This window comes from Camarhynchus parvulus, chromosome 19 (genome assembly GCF_901933205.1).
Source record: "Camarhynchus parvulus chromosome 19, STF_HiC, whole genome shotgun sequence".
Lineage (NCBI taxonomy): Eukaryota > Metazoa > Chordata > Aves > Passeriformes > Thraupidae > Camarhynchus > Camarhynchus parvulus.
Genome location: NC_044589.1, coordinates 6,355,887 through 6,381,780, shown reverse-complemented (window position 1 = coordinate 6,381,780; position 25,894 = coordinate 6,355,887). Strand labels below are relative to the sequence as shown.

Here is a 25,894-nt window from a genome sequence, read left to right as displayed (position 1 = left end):
CCTCCCATTAGTGTGTATTTGATGTTTTTGTGTCCGTCACCCCAAAGCCAGGACAACAACCAAGAGCTCAGGCTCCACACGCTTCTGTTTCAGCGAAGAGGAAGTGGAAGATTTCATCCAAAATTAATACCTCAAAGCAGAGGTGGAGTTTGACATTAATCGGTGTGTACACGGTGACTCAGCCCGGCGGCAGCAGGGGAAGCGAGGGCTGCGCGGCAGCTTCTGCTGGAGACATCAAAAAGCAACAAGGGAGCGATCAAATTACGGGAAGCTGGAAAAGCAACGTAGTTGTAGGGTAGAACCAAAATTGCGGCTACGGGATTGTGAATTTCCACAACCTCCAGACAGCGGAGCTGGGGTATCCCAGACATCGGGGAGCTCCTCTCGGGATCAGACATGAGACAGGGGAATGAGGGATAACAGCGCTGTGGGCAGAGCAGTTTTAGGCAAGGCAATCAGGTCTTTTTCCGTGCTGGATGTGCGATCAGCCCCGGGGCTGCGATGTGATCTGGGGGATCCTGAGCCGGAGCGAGTGGCGGCTTGGAGAGCTCCTGCCCAAGGAAACAGTGACGGGCATCACCTGCCGGGGAGGCTTTGGGGCGAAGGACCCCCGGCCGCAGCACCTCAAGGGAGAAGCGTTCGGCCGCAAGGTGGAGGAGGAACCTCCGGGGAACGAGGGAAGTGTCCCAGTTCCCGCACGGGGACCGGACACGAGTTCTCCGCTCTGTGCCACGCTCAGCCGGCTCCGGGCTGGCGCCGCTTGTGCCGTGCGGTGCCGGGGCAGGCGGGTACATCCCCGGGGGCTCAGTTCCCATTCTCCCGCTCCCCGTGTCCCACGCCCCGACGGGCAGCGCGGGTGATGCGGGAGCTGCCGGCGCCAGCCCCGGGGCGGCCCCCGGCCCTTTCCCTCCCCTCGGGGGCGATGCTCGCCGCGCCCCCGCCCGGGCAGAGCCGGGCAGGGCGGTGCCGGTGCCCAGGGCGGGCCCCGGGGCTGAGCGAGGCGGAGCCCGGCGGGCAGCGAGGCCGGTCCCATGGGAGCCCGGCGGGCCGGTGGATGCCCATGGCTTTCAGCCCGGGGCTGCTGGTGGTGGCCGGTTCCTTCGCCGCTTTCCGCCTGCTGAACCGGGGGCTGGAGCGGCTCGTGCCGCCGCCGCCCTCGGCCCGGCGCAACCGCTGGAAGTGGCGCAACATCTGGACATCGCTGGCGCACAGCGTGCTCAGCGGCGGCGGGGCGCTGGCCGGGTGAGCGGCACCGCGGGGACACCGGGCTGCCCGGGGGAAACGGGACACCGGGAGGGAACGGGGACGTCGAGGGATCCCCCGAGGGGAAGCTGCGGCCAAGGGGGTGCTAAAGGAAATGGGGGTGTTGGGGACCCTGGGGAGTGTCAGGATCTGCAGAATGGCGGTGCTGAAAGAGGGAGGAAGGTGCGAGGCACCAGGGGATGGGGAGACTCCAGGGAAAACAGGAGGACAGGGGAGCAGGGCAACAGGAGGTCTCCAAGGAGGGTCGGCAGCACCAGGTGGGTAATGAAGACACCGGCAGGGAAATGGGGACCTGGAGGCTCTGCCCGACACTCACAGCCTCTCTCCCTGCAGGTTCTACCTCCACCCCGAGATGTCCAACGACCTGGTGGGCACACACCCGCCCGGGGCGCACAGCCTGGTGGCCGTGTCTGTAGGTGAGGTGTGGCCATGGACTGTCCCCTGTTCTGTCCCCCCGGGGGTCTTCACGGGCTCGTCCGTGCCTGACACCAGCCCCTCGAGCCATGTCGCGATGTCTCAGGCACCTCAAACAATTGCGCTATTCTTGGCAAAGGACAGTGGCTCCTTTCTGTCCCATGAGGTCCTGGGCACCGGGCTGCCCTCCACCGGCCCCGGGGGGAGCTGGGGCTCGGGGCATCCCAAAAATGCCCATATGGGGTTAGAGGAGGTAGTTGGTGCCTCTTCCTGGGAGCACATCCTACAGAGTGACTGCAAGAGGGCCCCAAAGCACCAATTTCCTCCTTTTGCTGTGGGTGACTCCCCACCCACACAGATGTAACCAGCACATCCCGGGGGGGCTGGGGGAATTCGCTGGCACAGCCCTTCCTGACCCCCTTTTTGTTCATGCACTCCCCAATCCCAGGCTATTTCATTGAAGACTTTGTGGACATGTTGTGCAATCAGAAACTTCATCAGTCCTGGGAGCTGCTCTTTCATCACTCTGTGGTGAGTGCACCTGCACAGGTGCCACCAGGGGGGCTGGGGATGGGGGGCTCCTGCTGGTGTTTGTGTGGGGGTTTGCTGATTTTATTTCCTGGGGAGAGGAGCCCAGACAGCAGGGCCTGGGGCTCCTCTTGGTCCTGCAGGACTCTGTAATATTGGAGAGTTTGCAGAAAGGCACCCAAAAGTGGGGTGGTATTGGCAGTGATGACAGAGATGGGGAGACTGAGAGCTGGTCAGAATCCAAATTTATTGTGGACTACACATGCTCATATACCATTCTAGGAAGGCTAGTAAGTTTTTATTACAATGATTGGGTTAATCATCACATAAACAAACTTATACATTTTACAACATCTCTTGCTTGCAGAACTTGATGTAATTTTCTTTTCAGTCTGATTTAATTTTCAGCTCTGTTTGTTCTTGCCAAGGCATCCTGATTAACAAACATCTTATGCTAATCATGTCCAAAGTCCATCACCTGTTTTGTGTGTCCCAATAGAGTAGGAAACAACATGTGTACAGAGTGTGGGCTGATCCACAACAGTGTCACTGACAGCAGTGACCCCGGTGTCCCCTCTGGCACAGGTGAGCAGCTCATCTCCTGTGGCTCTTGCCCTCTTGAGCAAGGACTGCACATCCCCTCCACCCACCTCCCCTCCCTGGGTGCTCTCCTCCCACCTGGGGCTGCTGTGGCTGGAGCAGCTGTGATGCAGGACCCCCACTCCAGTGCCCCCTGCCTGTCTTGCTGTGCCCTGCATGGGTTTCTCTCTGATTACCTCTGCTGTCCAGGTGCCAGAATGTTTTTCCCAACCCAAACAATTCTGTGATGCTGAGACTGTGCATGCTGCAGGGCAGGGGGGTAGCACAGCCTGGAGCTGGGCAGTGGAGATGCTGCAGGGTGCAGGGGAGGCTCAGGGGTGTGCAGGGCCTGGGGAGGGGGACAGGGACAGGGATAGTGCTGGCACTCACCTGGGAGGAGAGGGGTAGTCAGACCTGCTCTGTCAGTGAGCCCTGGGGCTCTGCTGGCTGCTGCTGGTGAGCCAAAAGTTCATCTCCACAATGGAGCTAATTCAAGCCAAGACAGTGACTTAACGAGCAGGGAGCAGATAATCTCATTACAGAGCCCATACAGAGAACAGCATTAATGGCATGAACCAGAGAAAGGACTGAGTGTGCTGAAGCGTGGGCAGGCAGAGCCTGTCCCCCTGCCTGGCAGGGAGGGTGCGGGGCAGGAATCCTGTCCCAAACATCCCCGGGGTGCTTCAGGGGGCTCTGATACACCAAAGCCACCTAATCCCTGTCCTGGGGACAATCCCTGAGCCAGCAGCAGCCGTAGCCCTGGGCTACAGTCTCCCTTCCCGTCCATTCACTGGGTGTGGAAAAACCTGCTCGGCCACAACCGGCTGAGTTCTCCAGGCCACACCAGCAGGGTTAAGTCAGGCTGCTTTGTCTCCTCAGCCAGCCTGGGGCTCAGAGAGCTGTTTCCTTCTCTTCCCACTGGAACAAAAAAACCCACTCAGGTTTCCTGCGATGGTGAGGAGGTGCCCGAGGCTGCAATGCCGTGATGATCCTTTCCACCTCTGCTCCACGCTGTGCCCAAGGGGTTCCAGCTTGCAGCAGCTGAGAGCAACCACCCCCTGGGCTCAGCCCCTCTTTTTCCTCCTTCCCAGGTGATCATCTGCTTTGGAATCGCTGTGCTGCTCCACCAGTACGTCGGCTTTGCCCTCGTGGCTTTACTGGTGGAGATCAACTCCATCTTCCTGCACGTGCGGCAGATCCTGCTCATGGCCAACCTGGTGCACACCCCCTGCTACCGCCTCAACAGCCTCGTCAACCTGGGCACCTACGTGGTGTTCCGCATGGCCACGCTGGCCTGGATGAGCCGCTGGCTCTTCCTCAATCGCCACAACGTGCCCCCGGCCGCCTACGCCGTGGGCACGGCGGGCATGGCAATCATGACGCCCATGAACATCATCCTCTTCTACCGCCTGCTGCGGAGCGACTTCCTCAAATCCCGGCGGGACAAGGAGGAGCGGCAGGACAAGGAGGAATAGCCCCTCCCCTGCGAGCCCATGGAGCACCGGAGGGTGAACGTGGCTGTTTCAGCACCTTGCAGGGAGGGGCTGCACTAACAGAGCACCCAGGCTTTGCTTGTGGCTCGAGATGCTGGGCCCTGCACGGCAGAGGAGGTGCTCATGGACCAGGTTCTGCCCCCCAAACGCTTTTGGATGATGTGGTTGGACAGTTGGGAGCTGCTCAGAGAAGCCTCGGCAGCTCTCACAGCTCCCTGAGGCACCACTGAGATGAGAAGGGGCAGAGCAGCGCTGTTTCCTCGCTGCTCTTCCAGACATCCCAACGCCACAGGGTGTTTCCAGCCCCCAGCGTCCCATCAGCCACGGGTCACTGAACTCTCTGTGGCATCTCTGTAGAACACCACCAGCAGGACAGGCTCCAAGGCTTTGCCTTCGAGGTGATGGTCAGTGAAAACCAAACCCTGCACTGATGAACCCTCCCTGAGATTGTCCCACCTGGCTGGGTGGTCACTGTGGGGTGCAGGTCAGGACCAGCCCCAACCTCTGCTGACAACTGGAGCTTTTTCCGTGTTTTGTCCCCAGATAATTTCAGTGCCCATAAATGAGGGTGGGAGAGCACGAGTGGCTGGCAGGAGGATGCTGTGAGATGGTCACTTCCCACAGATGTGGGGTTTTCAAGCACTTTTTAGGATTCAGGAACGCCAGGTTGTGCTGTAGAGCCCGGGGTAACGCTCTCACCCCGCAGCAAAGGCTCCTACTAACATGAGCTTTTAATCAATGGCTGCAAAATGAAGTGGCTTGAGGGGAAAGGACTGAGAGGGGACAAAAGGACTCATCCCCCAGCCCACTCTGGGGCTGTCACTTAGCACAGTCCTTACCCCGTGTCTCCCTGCCATGGAGTGAAAATACACTGTACACTGGCACACTCTACCTCTCTTGTTGGGTTTTTTTTACCACCCCTCTCCTTTCTGTGGAGGAAGATGCAGGCTTTTAAATGTTCTTCCACTCCACATTTCCTTTTCCTCACTGATTCTCACACTGGACTGCTCCCCAGCAGCCCAGCACCGTGTACATAACAGGATCATCCCATGTGGAGTTACGTGAACCAGTCTGGAGAAATCCACCGGCTCAGTCACGTTTCCTTTGTGTGGCAAATGAGCTTTAACACAAAATCTCTCCCTTGGTTTGAGGAGCAGGCACTGCTCACAGAGGGTGGCACGTGTTCTGAGGATGGAGACACATTGCTGCTGGGCAGGGAAACATGAGTGATCCATGGGCAGTGTGAGGCTGGAGACAATGTGTGGCCAAAGCTGCTTACATTTCTATTTGTGGAGAGCAGGGAAGCTTCCAGGTGCTGGGCACAACTCCTCCAGGTTTGGATGTATCACCTCAAGCAGTGCCGAGGTGTCTGTGTGCCCCTCACAGCCCCCAGCTGGAGCAGAAATCTCACCAAGGGCTTTCTCTTTGGTTTGCCCCTTGTATTCCAAATTTCCCAGGAGCTGCTGCAGTGATCCTTGCCCTTAGCACAGCCTCTGCCTCAGCTGAAAACGCTGCCTCTGCCCACAGCCGGGGTGTTTCTCAAGGCCTGGATTGTGTTCCCACATTCCTGCTGTCACGTGGATGCCCTGTACCCCGGGCACGTGGGGCTGGGGGCCAGGGGAGCCGGGTTTGGGCACCTCTTAATCCGCCGTGGTTTTCCCACAGGGCTAAGGTGGGATAAGCAGTGGCTTTGCAGGTCACCGAGGTCAGATGTGGGGATGCCCTGTGCTTGTCCATCCCCACGGGAAGTGCCACAGCCTTGGCTGGAAAGGTTTTGGGAAGGACTCACCGCTCTGTTCCCACCATATAGGGGACCACGGAGCCTGAAGCATCATCTCCATTAGGGAATTAATTGTTGGGGAGCAACACCCCAGCCTGCCACCCAACCAGCCCTGCTCCAGCCCTATCCAATATCCCTCGAGAACAAACCCCTGTCCCCATGGAAAGCCCTGAGGCAAGAGCCTGCCCGGCTGCTGAGCAGCCCCGACAACACATTGAACCCACCCACGGTGAGGTGGCCCTCACGATTTCACAGCTGCTGGCCAAGCACTGAGGGTTGTTGTGCTCCTGGAGAGAGGCAGGAAGGGGGCAGAGAGGTGGGTGGTTTCTCGCTGGGGGGATCAGGGGCCACAGTGTGGCCGTGGGGGCAGCGCTGAGGGTGAGGCATCACTGCAGCGCAGCATCCCCGGCCTGCCTGGGCCACGGGGGCTGGCTGAGCGCACTGAGGGGATGTCCCGGCCCCGTGGGGGATGTCCCCGCCCTGCTGCAGTGGGGACATCACGGGGATTGGCCGGGATGTCCAAAATGTCTCCCTGAGGGTTCCCCCCGCCCCTACCACCCCTCGGGACGGGGGGGGCACGGCCCAGCCCGTGGCGCCCCCTACAGCAGCGAGCCGTGGGCTGCGCCAGGCGCTGTCCAATCAGAGGCGGCGCTGCTCTGTCACTGCCGCCCCTCTCCGCCAATGGGAAGCAGCGAAGGGCGGGACCGGGGAAAGCGGGACAGCACACCGGAAGTGTGGGCCAGAAACAACTTCCTCCCCTCTTCCGCCTTCGGTTCCGCCCCCCCGCCTCTCCGCGCTCTGATAGGATAAGCCTTCTGTCTGTTAGACTCCCTGAAAGCTGATTGGGCATTCCGCGCTGCCAGTCACGCCTACATCCGGGTCTCGCAGGCGCGGTAGCGGCGGCGCGGCGCCGCCATTGTGGTGGGGGAGCGCGGGGGTCGCGGCTGCCGGTGAGGGCCAAGGGGGAGCGGCGGGCCCGGGGCCGGGCGGGAGCGACGGGGGAAGCGACCGGCGTCGGCCTCGTCGTAATCCCGTAGCTCACCCTGAGCCCCTCTCCACGCTCTCCGCAGCAGCGTCGCCATGGCCGCCGTGTTCCCGTACCGCGGCGGCTGCGCCCCGGTGCCCAACCCGCTGGCGCCGCTGCCCGACTACATGTCCGAGGAGAAGCTGCAGGAGAAAGGTGAGTACGGCCCCGGCCCCCCAGATCCTCCTCTGGGGGGGACAAGGCGTGAGCCGCCGCCTCTGTGTCCCCTCAGCCCGCAAGTGGCAGCAGCTGCAGGCCAAGCGCTATGCGGAGAAGAGGAAATTCGGCTTCGTGGACGCGCAGAAGGAGGACATGCCCCCCGAGCATGTCCGCAAAATCATCCGCGACCACGGCGACATGACCAATAGGAAATTCCGGCACGACAAGCGCGTCTACCTGGGGTAAGGGGCCCGCGGTGTGTGGCAGGGGGAGCTCGGAGGATTCGGCACTGCTGCTTTGGTGATTGTTGGAGGGAGAGATCCTTCTCCAAAGGGCTCTTCGTGCCCGTTGTGGCTCGCTGAGGATGCCCTGAGGTGTCAGTGCAGAGGAGGATCAGCAAAAGGAGTTGTTGCTTTGTATTTATGAGAAAAAGCACGAGCCTGGATAATGCATCATTGAAGGGGGAGCCCCTTCTCCAAAGGGCTTTCAGTGTCAGCTGTAGCTCAGTCTGTTGCTGTGAGGTGTCAGTGCAAAAGAGCATCAGCAAAAGGAATTCTTGCTTTAAATTTATGAGAAAAAAACATTACCCTGCATAACACAGTGTTCTAGAAGAGGTTGGGGAGAATGTGAAATGTTTTTTGAAAGATGTAAAAGCATCTTGAGTGCTTCTTTGCTGTTTGGGTGTAGAGAGCTGTGTAGTGCACATCATGGCCTGCTGCAGTAACTTACCATTACCCATAAAACTCCAGAAACTCACTTTAAAACTTCCATTTCTGTTGGCAGCATTCCTGAAAGCCAAATCACTAGAAAACCTTTTGATAGCCCAAAGGTAGAGTGGGAAATTCACGGATTTACTTTTTGAACAGCTCAGATGTGCAGCTCCCAGGGAGAGCTGGGAGCTTGTTTGGCTCATGGCAGCTGGTTGGCTGTCCCTGAGAGCCACTCCAGCGTGGTTTCCCTTGCTTTGTGGCTGCAGTGCTCTGAAGTACATGCCCCATGCTGTGCTGAAGCTGCTGGAGAACATGCCCATGCCCTGGGAGCAGATCCGGGACGTGCCCGTCCTGTACCACATCACCGGCGCCATCTCCTTTGTCAACGAGATCCCCTGGGTCATCGAGCCTGTCTACATTGCCCAGTGGGGGTAGGTGCCTTCTCCTTCATCCAGCTGGGCCAAACCTTTCTGCACCCACCATAAAATCCCCCTGATTTTAACTTCCCCCTGGTTTCCTGCAGCTCCATGTGGATTATGATGAGGCGGGAGAAGAGGGACAGGCGTCACTTCAAGAGGATGAGATTCCCCCCGTTTGATGATGAAGAACCCCCTCTGGATTATGCTGATAACATCCTGGATGTGGAGCCCCTGGAGGCCATTCAGCTGGAGCTGGATCCAGAGGAGGATGCCCCTGTGCTGGACTGGTTCTATGACCACCAGCCTCTGAAGGACAACAGAAAGTATGTGGCACTGGGAGGGGGGAAAACAAACAGTGCATGGATTAGGTGTGCAGAGCAGTGTGTAAGCTTTGTGTGATGTTGGTGGGGAGAGAAAAACCTTCCCTCAAGGGTGGGAGGGAAAACCTGAGTGTTGGGAAGCTGCAGGTTGCTCAGAGAAGCTGTGGCTGCCCCATCCCTGGAAGTGATCAAAGCCAGGTTGGATGGGGCTCTGAGCAACCTGGGATAGTGGAAGGTGGAAGGCTTGGAACAAGATGGGCTTTAAGGTTCCTTCTAAGCCAGACCATTCTGGGATTCTATGGTTCAGCATCCAGCAAGGCCCCTCTATCCAGGAAGCCTGTTACCCACTCACCTGCTAAAAATTGTGTTTCTGACTGTGATGTTTGTGAGGGTCCCCAGGATGAGGTGAGAGGTGGGAATTTGACTCCATGTTCTCAGAAGGCTGATAGAATAGAATAGATTAATTATATTACATTAACATATTAATTATTATATTTATCATATTATATTTATTTTATTATATTTATTATATTTTTATATTTATTATTTTATATTAATTAGATTCGATTAGATTAGATTTCATTATGCTATATTGAAACTGTACTAAAGAAACAGAAAGGATACATCAGAAGGCTTAACAAGAATGAATAATAAAAACTTATAACTGACTCCAAGTCTGACACAGCTGGATGGTGATTGGTCATTAAGTTAAAACAATTTACATGGAACCAATCAAACAATCTCCAGACCACGTTTCAAAACAGCAAACACAGGAGCAGCAGTCAGATAATTCTTGTTTTCATTCCTCTCTGAAGCTTCTCAGCTTCCCAGGAGAAAATCCTGGGCAAAGAGGATTTTTCAGAAAGTATCGTGGTGCCACTGACCATGCTGGAAAGCTGACAGCCTGCATTGTCCAGCTGGAATTTGGAATTTGAAATTTGCTCAAGGTGCAGAGGTGTTCTGTGTCAGTTTGGATGCAGAGGAGGAGAGGAACTGGAGCAGCCAGCATTTTCTGGGCAGGAGGAGTCCTGAGTGGTCTTTAACAGTGCTGCAGCCTTCTTTCAGTCTAGAGACACCCATGTGTTACCTGTCCTTGATGAGTGGTGGGTGGCAGGAGGTGTTTGGTGACTCTGGTGCTGTGCCTGGAGTGCCCATGCTCTGCTCTCCCAGGTATGTGAATGGCTCCACGTACCAGCGCTGGCAGTTCACCCTGCCCATGATGTCCACCCTGTACCGCCTGGCCAACCAGCTGCTCACTGACCTGGTGGATGACAACTACTTCTACCTGTTTGACCTGAAAGCATTCTTCACCTCCAAGGCACTGAACATGGCCATTCCTGGAGGTCCCAAGTTTGAGCCCCTTGTCAGGGACATCAATCTTCAGTAAGTGTTGGGTTTAGGAGAGAGAGACGAGTGGTTATCTAGGAAATGGGGATGTTTTCAGTCACAAATGTTTGTCTCTCTCACCATGAATGCCTGCATAACAGTTTCTCGTCTCATTTTAAGGGATGAAGACTGGAATGAATTTAATGACATCAACAAGATCATCATCAGGCAGCCCATCAGGACAGAGTACAAAATCGCTTTCCCGTACCTGTACAACAACCTGCCACACCATGTCCACCTCACCTGGTAAGAGCAGCAGCCTCCAGAGCCAGGAGAGGAGGGAAAGGTTGTCAAAGGTTCTAATGTTTATTTTTTTATTGCAGGTATCATACTCCAAACGTTGTTTTCATTAAAACAGAAGATCCTGACCTCCCAGCTTTTTACTTCGATCCTCTGATCAACCCCATTTCACACAGACATTCTGTCAAGGTCAGTCACTGGGTTAACTGTGATGAACCCTAGGTTTGGAAGTAGGGGGCTTTAGTATCTTGCTTCTGATAGCAGCAGACAAACATAGATATTTCAGGAGAAGGCACCAGCCCTTTGACAAAAAAACCCACAGTTGTCATTTTAGTCTTCTACTTCTGGAGTTGTACAAAATTCTCTCCTTTGGTTTCTGCAGGATAAAGCCAAATGTGTAATTAATGGTGTTAAGGTCTTCTGACAGATAATTTATGTTTCTAGTTGCCCTTGGTGTGTTCATGGAGCTGGCATCTCCCTGAATTTACCTCTGTAACACCTAAGTCAGGGTCTGGTAGCCACAGTTTGCCTTGTTGGGTGCTTTTTGCTTCTCTCATGCTCAGTACAGCCACACTTCTTCCATGGGAGCAAAGAGATGGATTTTTAACTTGCTTAACTCAGAAACTGAGCTGGAGCAACCAGGAATCGCCTTGTGTGGTGCTTCTGTGTTTCAGAGCCAGGAGCCGCTGCCTGATGACGATGAAGAGTTTGAGTTGCCAGAGTTTGTGGAGCCTTTCCTGAAGGATACTCCTCTCTACACTGATAACACAGCCAATGGCATTGCCTTGCTGTGGGCACCACGACCCTTCAACCTGAGGTCTGGCAGGACCCGGAGAGCTCTTGACATCCCACTGGTCAAGAACTGGTGAGTTCTGTCCTGAAGCTGATGTAATGATCATGACATTATTGCCTTGTTATAATGAAAATTAAATAAAGACATTATGCTGGCTGGTTTGTAGAGATTTTAGGAGAGTCTCTAGAGACTTTTGTCTAAGGAATGTGAGTTAGCTGAAGCTTTGGAGTGTGATTTATCCATAGGTACCGTGAGCACTGCCCAGCAGGACAGCCAGTCAAGGTGAGAGTGTCCTACCAGAAGCTTCTGAAATACTATGTCCTGAATGCACTCAAACACAGACCTCCCAAGGCCCAGAAGAAGAGGTGAGTGGGCTCTGTTCAGTGAGGAACTGCTGATCTCTGTAGGGGATTGAGCTGACTGTGGTCTCTGCTCTCTCCAGGTACCTGTTCCGCTCCTTCAAGGCTACCAAGTTTTTCCAGTCCACCAAGCTGGACTGGGTGGAAGTTGGCCTGCAGGTGTGTCGCCAGGGCTACAACATGCTGAACTTGCTGATCCACAGAAAGAACCTGAATTACCTTCACTTGGATTACAACTTCAACCTGAAGCCTGTGAAGACCCTCACCACAAAGGTACCAATCCGTGTGCTGTTGTACACAAGAGCAGAGTTTATGTGAAAGTTGTTGTGTTGTGAGGAAAGAGAGGCCACGGTGCCTCAGCTGCTCAGTTGTTGACCAGATTTGAGTTGTTTCACTCTTCTGTGACATTTTTACATAAATTCTGAATATTTTGTCTTATCCAGGAAAGAAAGAAATCCCGTTTTGGGAATGCTTTCCATCTGTGCCGAGAGGTCCTGCGGCTGACTAAGCTGGTGGTGGACAGCCACGTCCAGTACAGACTGGGAAATGTGGATGCATTTCAGGTAGGCTTTTTGGCTTTTTGGTTTTAAATGTGGTGAGAAGAAGTTGAGAGGAGAATTGGAATATTTTATATGGGATGCACAAAGTGGCTGAATGTTGTAGTGTTCGGGAGAAGAGGGGAAACATTGAAAATATGCAGTACTGTTTGAAATTCTGCTTTTATATTAGTTTGTAAGAATTGATCATTGTCTGAGCCAGCATTAGGAGCTTTGTATGGCCTGATACAGTCTGTCCAATAAACCTGGCTGCTGGAGGTGGTGTCTGAGGTGTTGATTGTTGTCCCCGACTGTGTTCCTTGTCTCAGCTGGCAGATGGCCTGCAGTACATCTTTGCCCACGTGGGTCAGCTCACGGGGATGTACCGGTACAAATACAAACTGATGAGGCAGATTCGAATGTGCAAGGACCTGAAACATCTCATCTACTACAGGTTCAACACAGTGAGTTCGACCTTTCCACATGATACTGACCCCATTTAAACTGAGGAACAAGAGGGGAATTCTGGAATGTCAATAAATGACCTGCTCTTACCCTGTCTCTGTTTCTCCAGGGGCCTGTGGGCAAAGGTCCTGGCTGTGGTTTCTGGGCTCCAGGCTGGAGAGTGTGGCTGTTCTTCATGAGGGGCATCACCCCACTGCTGGAACGCTGGCTGGGGAATCTGCTGGCCAGGCAGTTTGAAGGTCAGCACCCTGTAAATGCTGCACGTGGGAGGAGTGTGTGGTAAAGATTAATACTGTTTGCTTGCCAGCCAGTTTCCTGTCCATGCTCCAAGCTTAGAGCTCTTTCAAGATCTGTGCCCCCAGAACAGATTCTAAATGGAAGTGGGATTTCCTGCTCCATAACCACTTAGTCATCTACTCCAGGCTCCTGGCAGTGTAATTTCTCCAGACATCCTGCACCTCCATGCACTTCTGAACCAGGAAGGAGGAGAATCACTGCCTGGTGGTGTCAGAATTCCTGAAGGACTTTGCCTTTTCCAGGCCGTCACTCCAAGGGTGTCGCAAAGACTGTCACGAAGCAGCGTGTGGAGTCTCACTTTGACCTGGAGCTCAGGGCAGCTGTGATGCACGACATCCTGGACATGATGCCAGAAGGGATCAAGCAGAACAAAGCCAGAACCATCCTACAGCACCTGAGTGAGGCTTGGCGCTGCTGGAAGGCCAATATTCCCTGGAAGGTAAAGCTCTCACTTGGCCTTTGGGTTCAGTTCTAGCATCACCCAAGTGGAGCTGCTCTTGGAAGGCTCCCACTCCTGCTTCCCTCATGTTCCTGTCCCTCCCCAGGTGCCAGGGCTGCCAACTCCTATTGAGAACATGATCCTGAGGTATGTGAAGGCCAAAGCTGACTGGTGGACAAACACAGCTCACTACAACCGGGAGCGGATCCGCCGGGGCGCCACTGTCGACAAAACGGTCTGTAAGAAGAACCTGGGCAGGCTGACCAGGCTCTACCTGAAAGCTGAGCAGGAACGGCAGCATAATTACCTGAAGGTACTTCTGTCCTCCCTGAAATGGCCCAAATTAATGCTGTTTTCATAGGGAAGTTTTCACTGATGAATTCTGGTGGTGTGGTTCTGCAGGATGGGCCTTACATCACTGCAGAAGAGGCTGTTGCTGTGTACACAACCACAGTGCACTGGCTGGAGAGCAGGAGGTTCTCCCCCATTCCTTTCCCACCACTGTCCTACAAGCATGACACCAAATTGCTGATCTTAGCCCTGGAGAGGCTGAAAGAAGCTTACAGGTAAGCAGTGGGAAGTGATCTTGAGCTTCAGGGGAACTGGGAAAAGTTTCTGTTTTGTTATCCATTATTCCTATGATGGAGTATGGTATAAAATTTACCCTGGTGGACTGGTAAAGCTGTTAGTTTTGGTACTGCCAATTTATCTGAGAGTTCCTATTGTCACTTGGGCAAAACCACTGCCATGCTTGCAGTTTGGGGATGTGGATTGTGAGGATTTACAGGTTGAACATTATCATTCATCAGTTTAATGCAGTGGCCCTTAGGCTGTTTGTGTGCAGGTGCTGAGCTGTTCTCCCTTGTTTTCAGTGTGAAATCACGCCTGAATCAGTCACAGAGAGAGGAGCTTGGCTTGATTGAGCAGGCTTATGATAATCCCCACGAAGCTCTGTCCAGAATCAAGCGTCATCTGCTGACTCAGAGAGCCTTCAAGGAGGTGAGGGAAAGCCTGGTGAAAGCCCAGCCAGGTTATGCTGCATTCAGAAGCTGAATGGCACAAAAACTTTGTGTTTTCTCTCAACTACCAGCCTCAGTTTTCCCCCCTCTTTTTAGGTGGGAATTGAATTCATGGATCTCTACAGCCACTTGGTCCCTGTTTATGATGTTGAGCCCCTGGAGAAGATCACAGATGCTTATCTGGATCAGTACTTGTGGTATGAGGCTGATAAGCGGAGGCTCTTCCCTCCTTGGATCAAACCTGCTGACACTGAACCACCCCCACTGCTGGTGTACAAGTGGTGCCAAGGTCAGTGGGCTCTTGAATTCCACGCAAAAATTATTTTTCCTATGGGGGAAATTGTGTCCTATGAGTCCCCTTGGGAGCTGAATTTTGGTTTTGCAATTTGCAGTCAATAATTACAATCAGAGATGTATTTTGTGGGTTAATACATGTGTATATACTGGAGGAGGACAACTTGCATAGCATTTATGGTTGATTACATAGTTTTCTAGACTGGAAGATCCAGAGTCTGAAAAATCAGGCTTTGAGTTGAGTTCCTGTATCCTGTGGCTGCTTCTGTGCTCTGATGTGTCAGATAACACAAGATTTTGTTCCCTCAGGCATTAATAACCTGCAGGATGTTTGGGAAACGAGTGAAGGGGAGTGCAACGTGATGCTGGAGTCTCGGTTTGAGAAGATGTATGAGAAGATTGACCTGACCTTGCTCAACAGGCTGCTGCGTCTCATCGTTGATCACAACATTGCTGACTACATGACAGCCAAGAACAACGTGGTGATCAACTACAAGGTGATGGTTGTTGTCAGGAAAGGGGGTTTGTGCTAAAAGGGACTTATGAGGCAGGAGGTTTTGGCAAAGAAGGAGCACAAGACTTGCCAAAGAAAGGTGAAGATGGAGTAAAAAAACCCTTCTGGGTCGTGCTGAAGAACAGCCTCTGCTGAGGTCTCGCCTGAGCTGCTCAGGTGAAAGGGTTCTGATGTGTTGGGATGTGTTTTCTCACAATTCCCCTTCATCTCCTCAGGACATGAATCACACAAACTCCTATGGGATTATCCGTGGGCTGCAGTTTGCTTCTTTCATTGTCCAGTACTATGGGCTGGTGATGGACCTGCTGGTGCTGGGTCTGCACAGGGCCAGTGAGATGGCAGGCCCTCCCCAGATGCCAAATGACTTCCTCAGCTTCCAGGACATTGCCACAGAGGTGGCTCATCCCATTCGCCTCTTCTGCAGATACATTGACAGGATTCACATCTTCTTCAGGTGAGATCTCTGGGCCCTGCTTTCCTCAGGTCAGCACAAAGGCAAGGAGGATTTAATATGCTCCTCCTGCTGGCTTTTGTTCCCTTTGCCTTGAAGAACAGGAATATTTGAATTGACAGACTTCCCTGGATACCTGGATGTCCACATGCCTCCTCTTGCTTTCTCAGTTTGTTTTCTGCAGTTTCACTGGACCAACAGAAACATGACAATGTCAAGAAACACAAATGAGCAATAGAAATATGCTCAGTTGTTGGAGATTTGGTAAATTAGAGACTGGCAAAATAAGGCTTTTCTGTCTCTCCATGGCAAGATAAACCAAACCCTGAGTTGCTCTATGCTAATGAAATTTCCCCATTCATTTGGAGCACACAAAAAAGGGATAGTTACCTTCAAACAGTCTGACACAAACTTTTCCTCATTTAATCCTTATCTTTCTGACCAAGCTGGTGTTGCTAAGTCAACCATGTAATTCCAGATCCTTTTTTGTGCATTTCCAGGTTTACAGCTGACGAGGCAAGGGACCTGATCCAGAGGTACCTGACAGAGCACCCCGACCCCAACAACGAGAACATCGTGGGCTACAACAACAAGAAGTGCTGGCCCCGGGACGCTCGCATGCGCCTCATGAAGCACGACGTGAACCTGTAAGTGCTGCAGCTGGGGAAGAAGTGCTAGGAAAAAGGGGAAAATCAGTGATAAATAACTGTTGGAGACTGGGGAAGAAATGGTAGGAAAAAGGGGAGAATCAGTGGTAAATAACTGTTGGAGACTGGGGAAAAGTGCTGGGGAAATCAGTGATAAATAACTGTTGAAGACTGGGGAAGAAAGGGGGAAAATCAATGGTAAATAACTGTTGGAGGCTGGGGAAAAAGTGCTGGGAATGTTGTGGGTGGGGGGTTTAAGTTGGCTGGGGAGAAGTGCTGGGAAAATCAGTGATAAATAACTGTTGGATACTGATAGATGCTCAGGATGAGATGTGAGAAGTGAGAGGTCTGCAGTGAAAAATTAGGGAAGATCTGAGACTTTGCCCAGTTGTTATTTGGGTAAATTATGATGTGTCCCTGTGCCCATGGTGTTTTGCAGTGGCCGTGCTGTGTTCTGGGACATCAAGAACCGTTTGCCCCGCTCGGTGACCACGGTGCAGTGGGAGAACAGCTTCGTGTCCGTGTACAGCAAGGACAACCCCAACCTGCTGTTCAACATGTGCGGCTTCGAGTGCCGCATCCTGCCCAAGTGCCGCACCAGCTACGAAGAGTTCACCCACAAGGACGGCGTCTGGAACCTGCAGAACGAGGTGGGCTGGGAGAGCAATCCCTGGGTGGGGTTTCCATGGGTTGGAGAGGGGCTCCCAGGAGGGGATTGATGGCTCTGTGCTCTCCAGGTGACCAAGGAGCGCACGGCTCAGTGCTTCCTACGTGTGGATGATGAGTCCATGCAGAGGTTTCACAACAGAGTGAGGCAGATCCTCATGGCCTCTGGCTCCACAACCTTCACTAAGGTAAGGGAGGAGGGAGATCTGTGACAGCTTTCTACAGATTCTTGGGAACGAGCCAGGAGCTGATCCTTTACTTTCCTTTCTAGATTGTCAATAAATGGAACACAGCTCTGATTGGCTTGATGACTTATTTCCGGGAAGCTGTTGTAAATACTCAGGAGCTGCTTGATCTGCTGGTGAAGTGTGAGAATAAAATCCAGACTCGGATCAAGATTGGCCTGAACTCCAAAATGCCCAGCCGTTTTCCTCCTGTGGTGTTCTACACCCCTAAGGAGCTGGGGGGCCTGGGCATGCTCTCCATGGGCCACGTTCTCATCCCTCAGTCTGACCTGAGGTGAGTTGTGCTGTTCTGAATTCCTGTGTGACTTGATGCTCTTTCCCCTAAAAATATTCCAAGAGTGCTAAACCATGCCATGGTACGGAGCTGTGCTGCCTTTACAGTAGCTCATGGCAGTGATGAGCGAAGTCCCAGTTCCTCCTACCTCATTCTTGTCTCTCTGCTCCAGGTGGTCCAAGCAGACAGATGTTGGCATCACTCACTTCCGCTCAGGAATGAGTCATGAGGAGGATCAGCTCATCCCCAACCTGTACCGCTACATCCAGCCGTGGGAGAGTGAATTCATTGACTCTCAGAGGGTGTGGGCAGAGTATGCCCTGAAACGACAGGAGGCTATAGCCCAGAACAGGTGTGTGTCCGCCTGAGGGAGGGCAGACAGCAGTGGGAAGTTTTGTGCTGTCTGGGATTTTGGAGACTTTGCTGGCCCTGTGGTACCTGCAGTGCTGTTCCCTCACCTCTGGCATTTTAGTGTCCCCTGCCAGAGCCCTGAGTCATTTCTGTGATCTCATCTGAACTAGTCATTAGTGCATTGCCGTAAATTGAGTGGTAACAAAGTGTGGGGATTTTGTTCCTTCAGGCGTCTGACCCTGGAGGATCTGGAGGACTCGTGGGACAGGGGAATTCCTCGGATTAACACCCTTTTCCAGAAGGACAGGCACACTCTGGCTTATGATAAAGGATGGAGAGTCAGGACTGACTTCAAACAGTATCAGGTACTGACAGGGAATTTCTCTTCACCAAATATGAAGTTCAGATACCTGTTCCACACAAAGTCCTTTTATCTTGCATTATTGCAGGTTCACTTCTGTCTCTCTACTGCAGAAAGAATTTACAGCCTTGTATTGGGACTGGTAGAGGCTGTTTGGAAACAAATGCTCCAGAATTTGTAGCTTATCCCCTTTGGAATCATTTAGATAGATTGCAGTGTATTGGAGAAAACCACAAAAAACACAACAACTTATTACAGAATCAGTTCTGGAGAGAGAAAAATAATTCTCTCAAAACAAACATTCCAAAATACTAAATTTTCGTAACAGTGGAATAATTTGTTATTTAAAGCCTTTAATGACAGCTCTGTAGAAGGCCAGTCCCTGAAAGATAAAAATATCACCTGGGATTCCACCCAGAGTGGATTGCAGAGTAGCACTGACAGAACTTGCATTGTAGATGGCCTGTGTCCTCCAGCACTGAGGGCATGAGGCTTTTTACCTGCTCGCTGACCATCACCGTGGTGTTGGTTCCTGCAGTTAGTGCAGCCAGGTGAGTGATCTGCTGCTGTTGTCTGCAGGTGCTGAAGCAGAACCCGTTCTGGTGGACACACCAGCGCCACGATGGCAAACTCTGGAACCTGAACAATTACCGCACGGACATGATCCAGGCTCTGGGCGGGGTGGAAGGCATCCTGGAGCACACACTCTTCAAGGGCACCTACTTCCCCACGTGGGAGGGTCTCTTCTGGTAAGAGGAGCTTTGCTGTGGGCTCTGGGCTCAGGCTCTGCTGGTTCTGTTGAGTTTCTGCTGGTTTTCAGTGGTCCCTTCAGTTGTGAGGGACCTGGGAGGGGGCTACAGCTGAACTTCTTGCAAATCCATGGAAATTTCTTGGCATGAAACAACCCTCCCAGCTTGTGGCTGATCCCTGTGTCTGTTACAAGTGACACATGGCAGCAGAGATGAGGGGCACCTCATTCAGATGAATCTAATGCAGCTGATGGTCTGCCCTTTCTAGGGAGAAGGCCAGTGGCTTTGAGGAGTCCATGAAGTGGAAGAAGCTGACAAATGCCCAGAGATCGGGTTTGAACCAAATTCCAAACAGAAGATTCACTCTCTGGTGGTCTCCTACCATCAACAGAGCCAATGTAAGTACCTGCTGTTTGTCCCTCTAGGAGCAGACAGCGCTTTTCCACTGAAATTAGAGCAGTTAATTGATCCAATTAATTATCAGAACATCTCTTAGAGAGGTACTAAACCTTCTTAACAGGTTTAAGTGCTCCATTTTTTAAATTTCCTCACTTGTGCTGTTGTGTGTTCTCACAGCTGCTTTTCCTTTGCAGGTGTATGTTGGGTTCCAGGTGCAGCTGGATTTGACAGGGATCTTCATGCATGGCAAAATCCCCACACTGAAGATTTCCCTCATCCAGATTTTCCGAGCTCACTTGTGGCAGAAGATCCATGAGAGCATTGTCATGGATTTGTGTCAGGTGAGCACTGTTAGCTTGGTTTGTTTCTGTGCCCTTTTGGAGCAGGACCAGTCTTCCTCCAGCAATTTGGCAAGGAAAGGGAAGAAATGGAAAATGGGATTTTCCTGACTGCCTTGGTGATGAGGATAGATTCCTTATCTGGGTTGCTTGAACACATCTCATCTTTGACTGCCTTTTCCCCAGGTGTTTGATCAAGAGCTGGATGCTCTGGAGATTGAGACAGTGCAGAAGGAGACAATCCATCCCAGGAAGTCCTACAAGATGAACTCCTCATGTGCAGATATCCTTCTCTTTGCTTCCTACAAGTGGAATGTATCACGTCCATCCTTGCTGGCAGATTCCAAGTGAGTTTCCCTTTTCCCTGTCCTCAGTCTCCCTGCAGAGCAGAGCTGCTGTCATCCAGAGCCTCTGTGTCTCTTGGGCATCTGGGGAACATGGGAGGTTGTGTCCAGCAGAGCACAGAGCTTGTTTGGGTGGGTGGCTGCAGCACCTCCTGGCACTGCCTTTGTGAAACACCAACACTGGCTTTGCTCCTGTCCTCTCCTCTGGGTGAACTTCTCCCTGAGCTGTTGAAGGTTCTTCTGGAAACCCCACAAAGCTGAGCTGGCCCAGGGCCAGAATCTGGAGTGAATCCTCACCAGACAGTCCCTGGGGATGATGATCCTCGTGACTGCACAGCAGTGGACTCACTGCTTTGTTTAAATCTTTCAACAGCCTCTGCATTCACTGCTGTGTGAGAGAACAGCAGGGTCCCTTTCCAGGGTGGATATGAGCTGGCTGCAGTGTCCATGCTGGGTGACAATTACTGCAGGAGAATTTTGTGCCAGATGAACTTGTTGTGGCCTGTTTCCTCCTCAGGGATGTGATGGACAGCACCACCACCCAGAAGTACTGGATTGACATCCAGCTGCGCTGGGGCGACTACGACTCGCACGACATCGAGCGCTACGCCAGGGCCAAGTTCCTAGACTATACCACAGACAACATGAGCATCTACCCCTCTCCCACTGGGGTGCTCATTGCCATTGATCTGGCCTACAACTTGCACAGGTCAGAGCTGCACCTTCTTCTGTGGTTTTATTTCTAGGGTTGGGATTGGTGGTTTGTCGGTATCGTCTCAGTGCATTTCCAGACTGGGTTGTATTCCAGGCAGGAGGAGGAGGAGAGAAGGCTGGAGATGGGCACTGAGTGGGATAAGGCATCTCAGGTTGCCCAGTTTTGCTCAGTAGTAGTGGTTCAGTTCCCTCAGTTCATTAATAATTTGTTTCTTAGGATATTTCTGTCAGACTGTTGTTGGAGCTGAAGGACAGGCCTTGTTTCAAAGCCCTACAAGTGGGGACAGCTATTTCTCACTGGAAACAAGGGGCAGAGTCAGAAATCCGTTCTCCAGTGTGTTTGTTGGAGATGGTGCAGCTTTTCTGGGACTGCAGCATGTGTGTGCTGTGGCTTCCCACTGAGGAGGAGTAGATAAAAGCCATAGGTGCCCACCTCCCAGGGCACTGCAGAAGTCACACTGCAGTACAAAGCTGTATTTGCAGCAGTACAATGGGGCCTGGCTGCTGCATGGAAAGACTTGAGTGGGACTGTCACCTCTTCAGGTCTAATGGTAACAACTTCTGTTTGTTTCCTCCTTCAGTGCTTATGGGAACTGGTTCCCTGGGAGCAAACCTCTGATCCAGCAGGCCATGGCCAAAATCATGAAAGCAAACCCTGCACTGTATGTGCTGAGGGAACGGATCCGCAAAGGGCTGCAGCTCTACTCCTCAGAGCCCACAGAGCCCTACCTGTCCTCCCAGAACTATGGGGAGCTCTTCTCCAACCAAATCATCTGGTTTGTGGATGACACCAACGTGTACAGAGTCACCATCCACAAGGTGAGGCCTGAGGGGTGTCTCAGGGAAAGGACTGAATGGGGTGGAGGTTTCCATGCTTGATGGAAATCTGGGAGTCAGCACATGGACCCAGATTTTTCAGTGTGCACTGAGCAGCTCTTACATTTCCCTCACAGCTCCTGCTCAAAGCACACAGAGAGTTGGCTCTTGTGTAAAAGTGTGGGTGGGCTCCATTTATCTCCCTGCACTTCTCACTCTCACTTTTTCCCTCAGACTTTTGAAGGGAATTTGACCACAAAACCCATCAATGGAGCCATTTTCATCTTCAATCCCAGAACTGGGCAGCTCTTCCTGAAGATCATCCACACCTCTGTGTGGGCAGGACAGAAGCGTCTGGGACAGGTAGGGCTTGGATGTGAGCTGGGGGTGGGCTCAGACTGCTTGGGACAGAAAACATCACAAAGATCTTCATCTTCCTGCCTCTTCATGAGTTTGGAGCTCCAAAGTCCAAGTGGTCAGGCAGGCAGGAGCTTGGGGTATAAAAGTGGAGGAACAGAGGCATTGCTGCTGCAAGGACTTGGAGGCTCTGAGGTGTGAAGACTCCTCATCATCACCTTCTCAAGCAGAGCTTGAGGAACAGTGCTGTGCTCCTTGTTACAAAATTCACTCTGCGCTTGGCTGTACATCCAGTGCAGTGAGACAGCTCAAGTGGCAAATCCAGGGAGGTGGAGTAGCCAGCTGGTTTTTTCTGAGCCACTCAGGAGTAACTGAGCTCCAGGAATGGGAACTGCCCTCTGTGATCAGTAAGGAGGAAATGCTGGGCCTTGTCACTGGAACAAGCCATAAATTCCAGTTGTATTTTTAGAATTTGGTTTGCATCCCTTTGGTTCCTAGAGACATGGAGAGGCTGCTGGAGAGCAGGGGGATACTTCTCTAACCCTGCTGTCTTTTCTGCAGCTGGCCAAGTGGAAGACTGCTGAAGAAGTGGCTGCCTTGATCCGATCCCTGCCTGTGGAGGAGCAGCCAAAGCAGATCATAGTGACACGGAAGGGCATGCTGGACCCCCTTGAGGTATGGCTGCAGCTCCCTGAGGATGTGTAAAATCTGTGGGAGATAACAGGACACTTTGTGTCCTTTCATGTCGTGCAGTAGCTGTGAGCTAATTCCTCTTGATAAACTCCAGGTGCACTTGCTGGATTTCCCCAATATTGTGATCAAAGGCTCGGAGTTGCAGCTGCCCTTCCAGGCCTGTCTGAAAGTGGAGAAGTTTGGTGATCTCATCCTGAAGGCCACTGAACCCCAGATGGTTCTCTTCAATCTCTATGATGACTGGCTGAAAACCATATCTTCCTACACAGTAAGCACAGATGTGTCTCCTGCATTTTGCTTTGCTGCTTGATAAATGAGGCAGGAACCAAGGCCTCAGATATCCTTGATTATTTGTTTGGGAGCACTTGGCTCTGAATCTGCCTGGATTTTCCTTCAGATGGATTTCCCTGGCAATTCCCATGTGCTCAAACAGAGGAATGCTGTACTAGGACCATGTACATTTAATTTTCTTCTTCCTAACTCCATCTTCTTTCCATCTCCAAGGCGTTCTCCCGTCTGATCCTGATTCTCCGGGCGCTACACGTGAACAACGATCGAGCCAAAGTTATCCTGAAGCCAGACAAGACAACCATCACTGAGCCTCACCACATCTGGCCAACCCTGACAGATGAGGAGTGGATCAAGGTGGAGGTGCAGCTGAAGGATCTCATCCTTGCTGACTATGGCAAGAAGAACAAGTAAGCCATAATCCTGTCAGCCTTTCCTTCCTGCCCCAAAGGCTGTGGCCAGGGGCCTTTGTCAATGCACTCTCAGCTTTGTAGGGAATCTGGTTAATTTTAATAACTTCCTGGTAAGGCAGATAAAAATGTCTGCACCGAATCATTGATCTAAGCATCATGTGATCATGGCCCCTCTTTTGTTTAAAAAGTTGTGGTTTAATTTTTTCATAGTGCCCAGAGTGGGTGTTCTGAGCCTGTCCCTGAAGGTGAGAAGGCTCCAGAATGTGTTTTGAAATGCCTGACTCAGGTGAATTTTCTCTTCCAGCGTGAATGTTGCATCCCTGACCCAGTCAGAGATCCGAGACATCATCCTGGGCATGGAGATCTCTGCCCCATCTCAGCAGAGGCAGCAGATTGCAGAAATTGAGAAGCAAACCAAGGAGCAGTCGCAGCTGACGGCCACGCAGACCCGCACGGTGAACAAACACGGGGATGAAATCATCACCTCCACCACCAGCAACTACGAAACCCAGACCTTCTCCTCCAAGACTGAGTGGAGGGTCAGGTAGGAAGGCAGGCAGGGGTGGTGGAAAGGGTTGGAATGCTCTGGGAGGATCTGTGCCCCCTCTGATCACTGTCTCCTCCTCACAGAGCAATCTCTGCTGCCAACCTCCACCTGCGGACAAACCACATCTATGTCTCATCAGATGACATCAAGGAGACAGGTTACACCTACATTCTTCCCAAAAATGTCTTGAAGAAGTTCATCTGCATCTCAGACCTGCGGGCCCAGGTGAGTGTGCAGGGAGTTTGTTACAGTTGTGCCCCACTCAAAGGGAGAGCCCTTGGTGAGGGGCTGGGAACCTGCTGTGATTTGTCCACGTGAATCCCTCTGATGCTCTCCTCAGAAATTAAGGAGTTCCCACTCACACAGCTACACAGAGATCTCTTCTGGCCTTCTAAGGCAGGTGTGTGTGTTTCAGATTGCAGGTTACCTGTATGGAGTGAGCCCTCCAGACAACCCCCAGGTGAAGGAGATCCGGTGCATTGTGATGGTGCCCCAGTGGGGGACACACCAGACCGTGCACCTCCCAGGGCAGCTGCCACAGCACGAGTATCTCAAGGTGGGTTTGAGGTTCAGCTTCCAGGGTGGGTGGAAGGTCATTAAAAAGGACCTGAGGTGGTGGAGCAGCTTCCCTTGGTCTTTTGTAGTTGTAGGACTGAAAGGGCTCAGTCTGAAGCCAAACTTGATTGAGATCAAGTGAGGGGGAAGCCTGTGATCTCTGTGTCCTTTTTGCCAGGATTGAAGTGGTCTCATTTTAAATGGTTTTGATTTTTCTCTAAACCACTCTCTTTTTGACAGGAAATGGAACCTCTGGGGTGGATTCACACCCAACCAAACGAGTCCCCTCAGCTCTCACCACAGGATGTCACCACCCACGCCAAGGTCATGGCTGACAACCCCTCCTGGGATGGGGAGAAGACCATCATCATCACCTGCAGGTGAGGGCAGGGAGGCTTCTGGTGCAGAGCTGGGGAACTCAAAATCGGCAGAAAGGGAGTGTTGGCTCATTCCTGCTTCCCCTCCTCTGCCCCAGATGAGTCTGACTTGCCTCATGTGTTCTCCTTTTCAGTTTCACCCCTGGCTCCTGCACGCTGACAGCCTACAAGCTGACCCCGAGCGGGTACGAGTGGGGCCGGCAGAACACAGACAAGGGCAACAACCCCAAGGGGTACCTCCCCTCCCACTACGAGAGGGTGCAGATGCTCCTGTCCGACCGCTTCCTCGGCTTCTTCATGGTCCCAGCACAGGGCTCCTGGAACTACAACTTCATGGGTGAGCTGGCCTGGGGAGGGAAAAAGAGGCAGTGTGAGGAGCTTGGGGAGGGAGGAATAGCTCCTTACCCACTCCAGAGCTTCCTCAGAGTGGCTGACAAGGATACCAGCACTGTGCCCTGAACTTTTCCTTAGTACCAGCTTTGGGAAGTCAGTTCAATGATTTTTTTTTCGTGGCTCGAGAGGAAAAATAGATCCCATGTCTGTGAGGATTGTAGTGCATGGTCTATCGCCACTGAATAATTAATCCCTGTCAGGCAGGAGAGATAATGGAAAATGCAAGAGAGAAGCTGGTCCCCATGGGGAGGTGCTGGTATCATGAATACCACGGGCAGCTGGAGAAAGGGTCAGGAAATGAGAGTGACAGAACACTAGACTAGCATAAAAGGATTGTAAATCTCTTGAGGGGAGAAACCCAAAGAGGGATGATTTTGTGGGTTTAGAACTCTCTCTTCTGACAGGGACATGGTCATAGAAAGGTTGGAGGGCTGTGTTAGGCTGCTGAAAAGTGGAGGAGGCAGAAGGGGTGCTCATGTGGGTGACACTCCCTCTTCTCCAGGTGTCCGCCACGACCCCAACATGAAGTACGAGCTGCAGCTCGCCAACCCCAAGGAGTTTTACCACGAGGTCCATCGCCCCTCTCACTTCCTGAACTTCGCGCTGCTGCAGGAGGGGGAGGTTTACTCTGCCGACCGCGAGGATCTCTACGCCTAATCCTGCCCGCGCCCTTTTAGTACTGTTGATATTCAACAGCGTGTTCGTGTGCCCCCCTGTCTCCTTCCCCCTTCCATTGTGCCCCGCTCGCCCCCCTCACCCCGCGCGTTGTTGTTTGTTCCCCACTTTTCCTCTCAATAAATTTTGTACGAACGGGAGCGCTGAGGGAGCGCGGAGTCCCGCCTCGGGGGCGGCCCCGGACGGGGCGGGCCGGGCCGGGCCGGGCGG

The 25,894-nt window shown here is 52.5% G+C and overlaps 2 protein-coding genes across 3 annotated transcripts; both read left to right on the top strand.

Annotated features, from left to right (window-relative positions):
• The first annotated feature begins 1,023 nt into the window (after positions 1-1,023).
• On the top strand, positions 1,024-4,259 carry TLCD2 (TLC domain containing 2). The gene is made up of 4 exons (XM_030962811.1): positions 1,024-1,242; positions 1,597-1,679; positions 2,126-2,208; positions 3,876-4,259. The coding sequence occupies exons 1-4, from the start codon at positions 1,055-1,057 to the stop codon at positions 4,257-4,259; spliced, it is 738 nt and encodes a 245-aa protein (XP_030818671.1). The 5' UTR covers positions 1,024-1,054.
• A 2,673-nt stretch (positions 4,260-6,932) lies between these two features.
• Positions 6,933-25,824, top strand: PRPF8 (pre-mRNA processing factor 8). 2 transcript variants are annotated; one of them, XM_030962548.1, is made up of 43 exons: positions 6,933-7,007; positions 7,128-7,237; positions 7,314-7,482; positions 8,217-8,381; positions 8,474-8,692; positions 9,860-10,072; positions 10,196-10,321; positions 10,399-10,504; positions 10,990-11,180; positions 11,354-11,473; positions 11,551-11,740; positions 11,911-12,030; positions 12,333-12,467; positions 12,578-12,707; positions 13,008-13,204; positions 13,311-13,517; positions 13,607-13,770; positions 14,077-14,203; positions 14,320-14,512; positions 14,827-15,014; positions 15,247-15,485; positions 15,983-16,129; positions 16,569-16,779; positions 16,867-16,983; positions 17,067-17,314; positions 17,487-17,666; positions 17,895-18,030; positions 18,606-18,775; positions 19,044-19,173; positions 19,369-19,515; positions 19,699-19,859; positions 20,374-20,565; positions 21,152-21,389; positions 21,621-21,749; positions 22,305-22,418; positions 22,531-22,704; positions 22,941-23,134; positions 23,442-23,681; positions 23,768-23,909; positions 24,100-24,240; positions 24,480-24,619; positions 24,751-24,953; positions 25,512-25,824. In XM_030962548.1, the coding sequence occupies exons 2-43, from the start codon at positions 7,138-7,140 to the stop codon at positions 25,664-25,666; spliced, it is 7,008 nt and encodes a 2,335-aa protein (XP_030818408.1). In that variant the 5' UTR covers positions 6,933-7,007; positions 7,128-7,137; the 3' UTR covers positions 25,667-25,824. The 2 variants fall into 2 exon arrangements, with proteins under 2 accessions (XP_030818408.1, XP_030818409.1); XM_030962549.1 differs by lacking the exon at positions 6,933-7,007 and having other exon boundaries at positions 7,019-7,237.
• The last annotated feature ends 70 nt before the right edge of the window (positions 25,825-25,894 follow it).

What these genes read in the sequence shown, in the direction of transcription:
- PRPF8 (XM_030962548.1), top strand. Translation starts at nt 7,138, where the DNA reads ATGGCCGCCGTGTTCCCGTACCGCGGCGGCTGCGCCCCGGTGCCCAAC. An exon ending in ACGTGGTGATCAACTACAAG is followed by an intron (nt 15,015 to 15,246) that starts GTGATGGTTGTT and finishes TCATCTCCTCAG; the next exon opens with GACATGAATCACACAAACTC. An exon ending in TTGTCATGGATTTGTGTCAG is followed by an intron (nt 19,516 to 19,698) that starts GTGAGCACTGTT and finishes CCTTTTCCCCAG; the next exon opens with GTGTTTGATCAAGAGCTGGA.
- TLCD2 (XM_030962811.1), top strand. Translation starts at nt 1,055, where the DNA reads ATGCCCATGGCTTTCAGCCCGGGGCTGCTGGTGGTGGCCGGTTCCTTC. An exon ending in GGCGGCGGGGCGCTGGCCGG is followed by an intron (nt 1,243 to 1,596) that starts GTGAGCGGCACC and finishes CTCTCCCTGCAG; the next exon opens with GTTCTACCTCCACCCCGAGA. An exon ending in CCTGGTGGCCGTGTCTGTAG is followed by an intron (nt 1,680 to 2,125) that starts GTGAGGTGTGGC and finishes CCCCAATCCCAG; the next exon opens with GCTATTTCATTGAAGACTTT.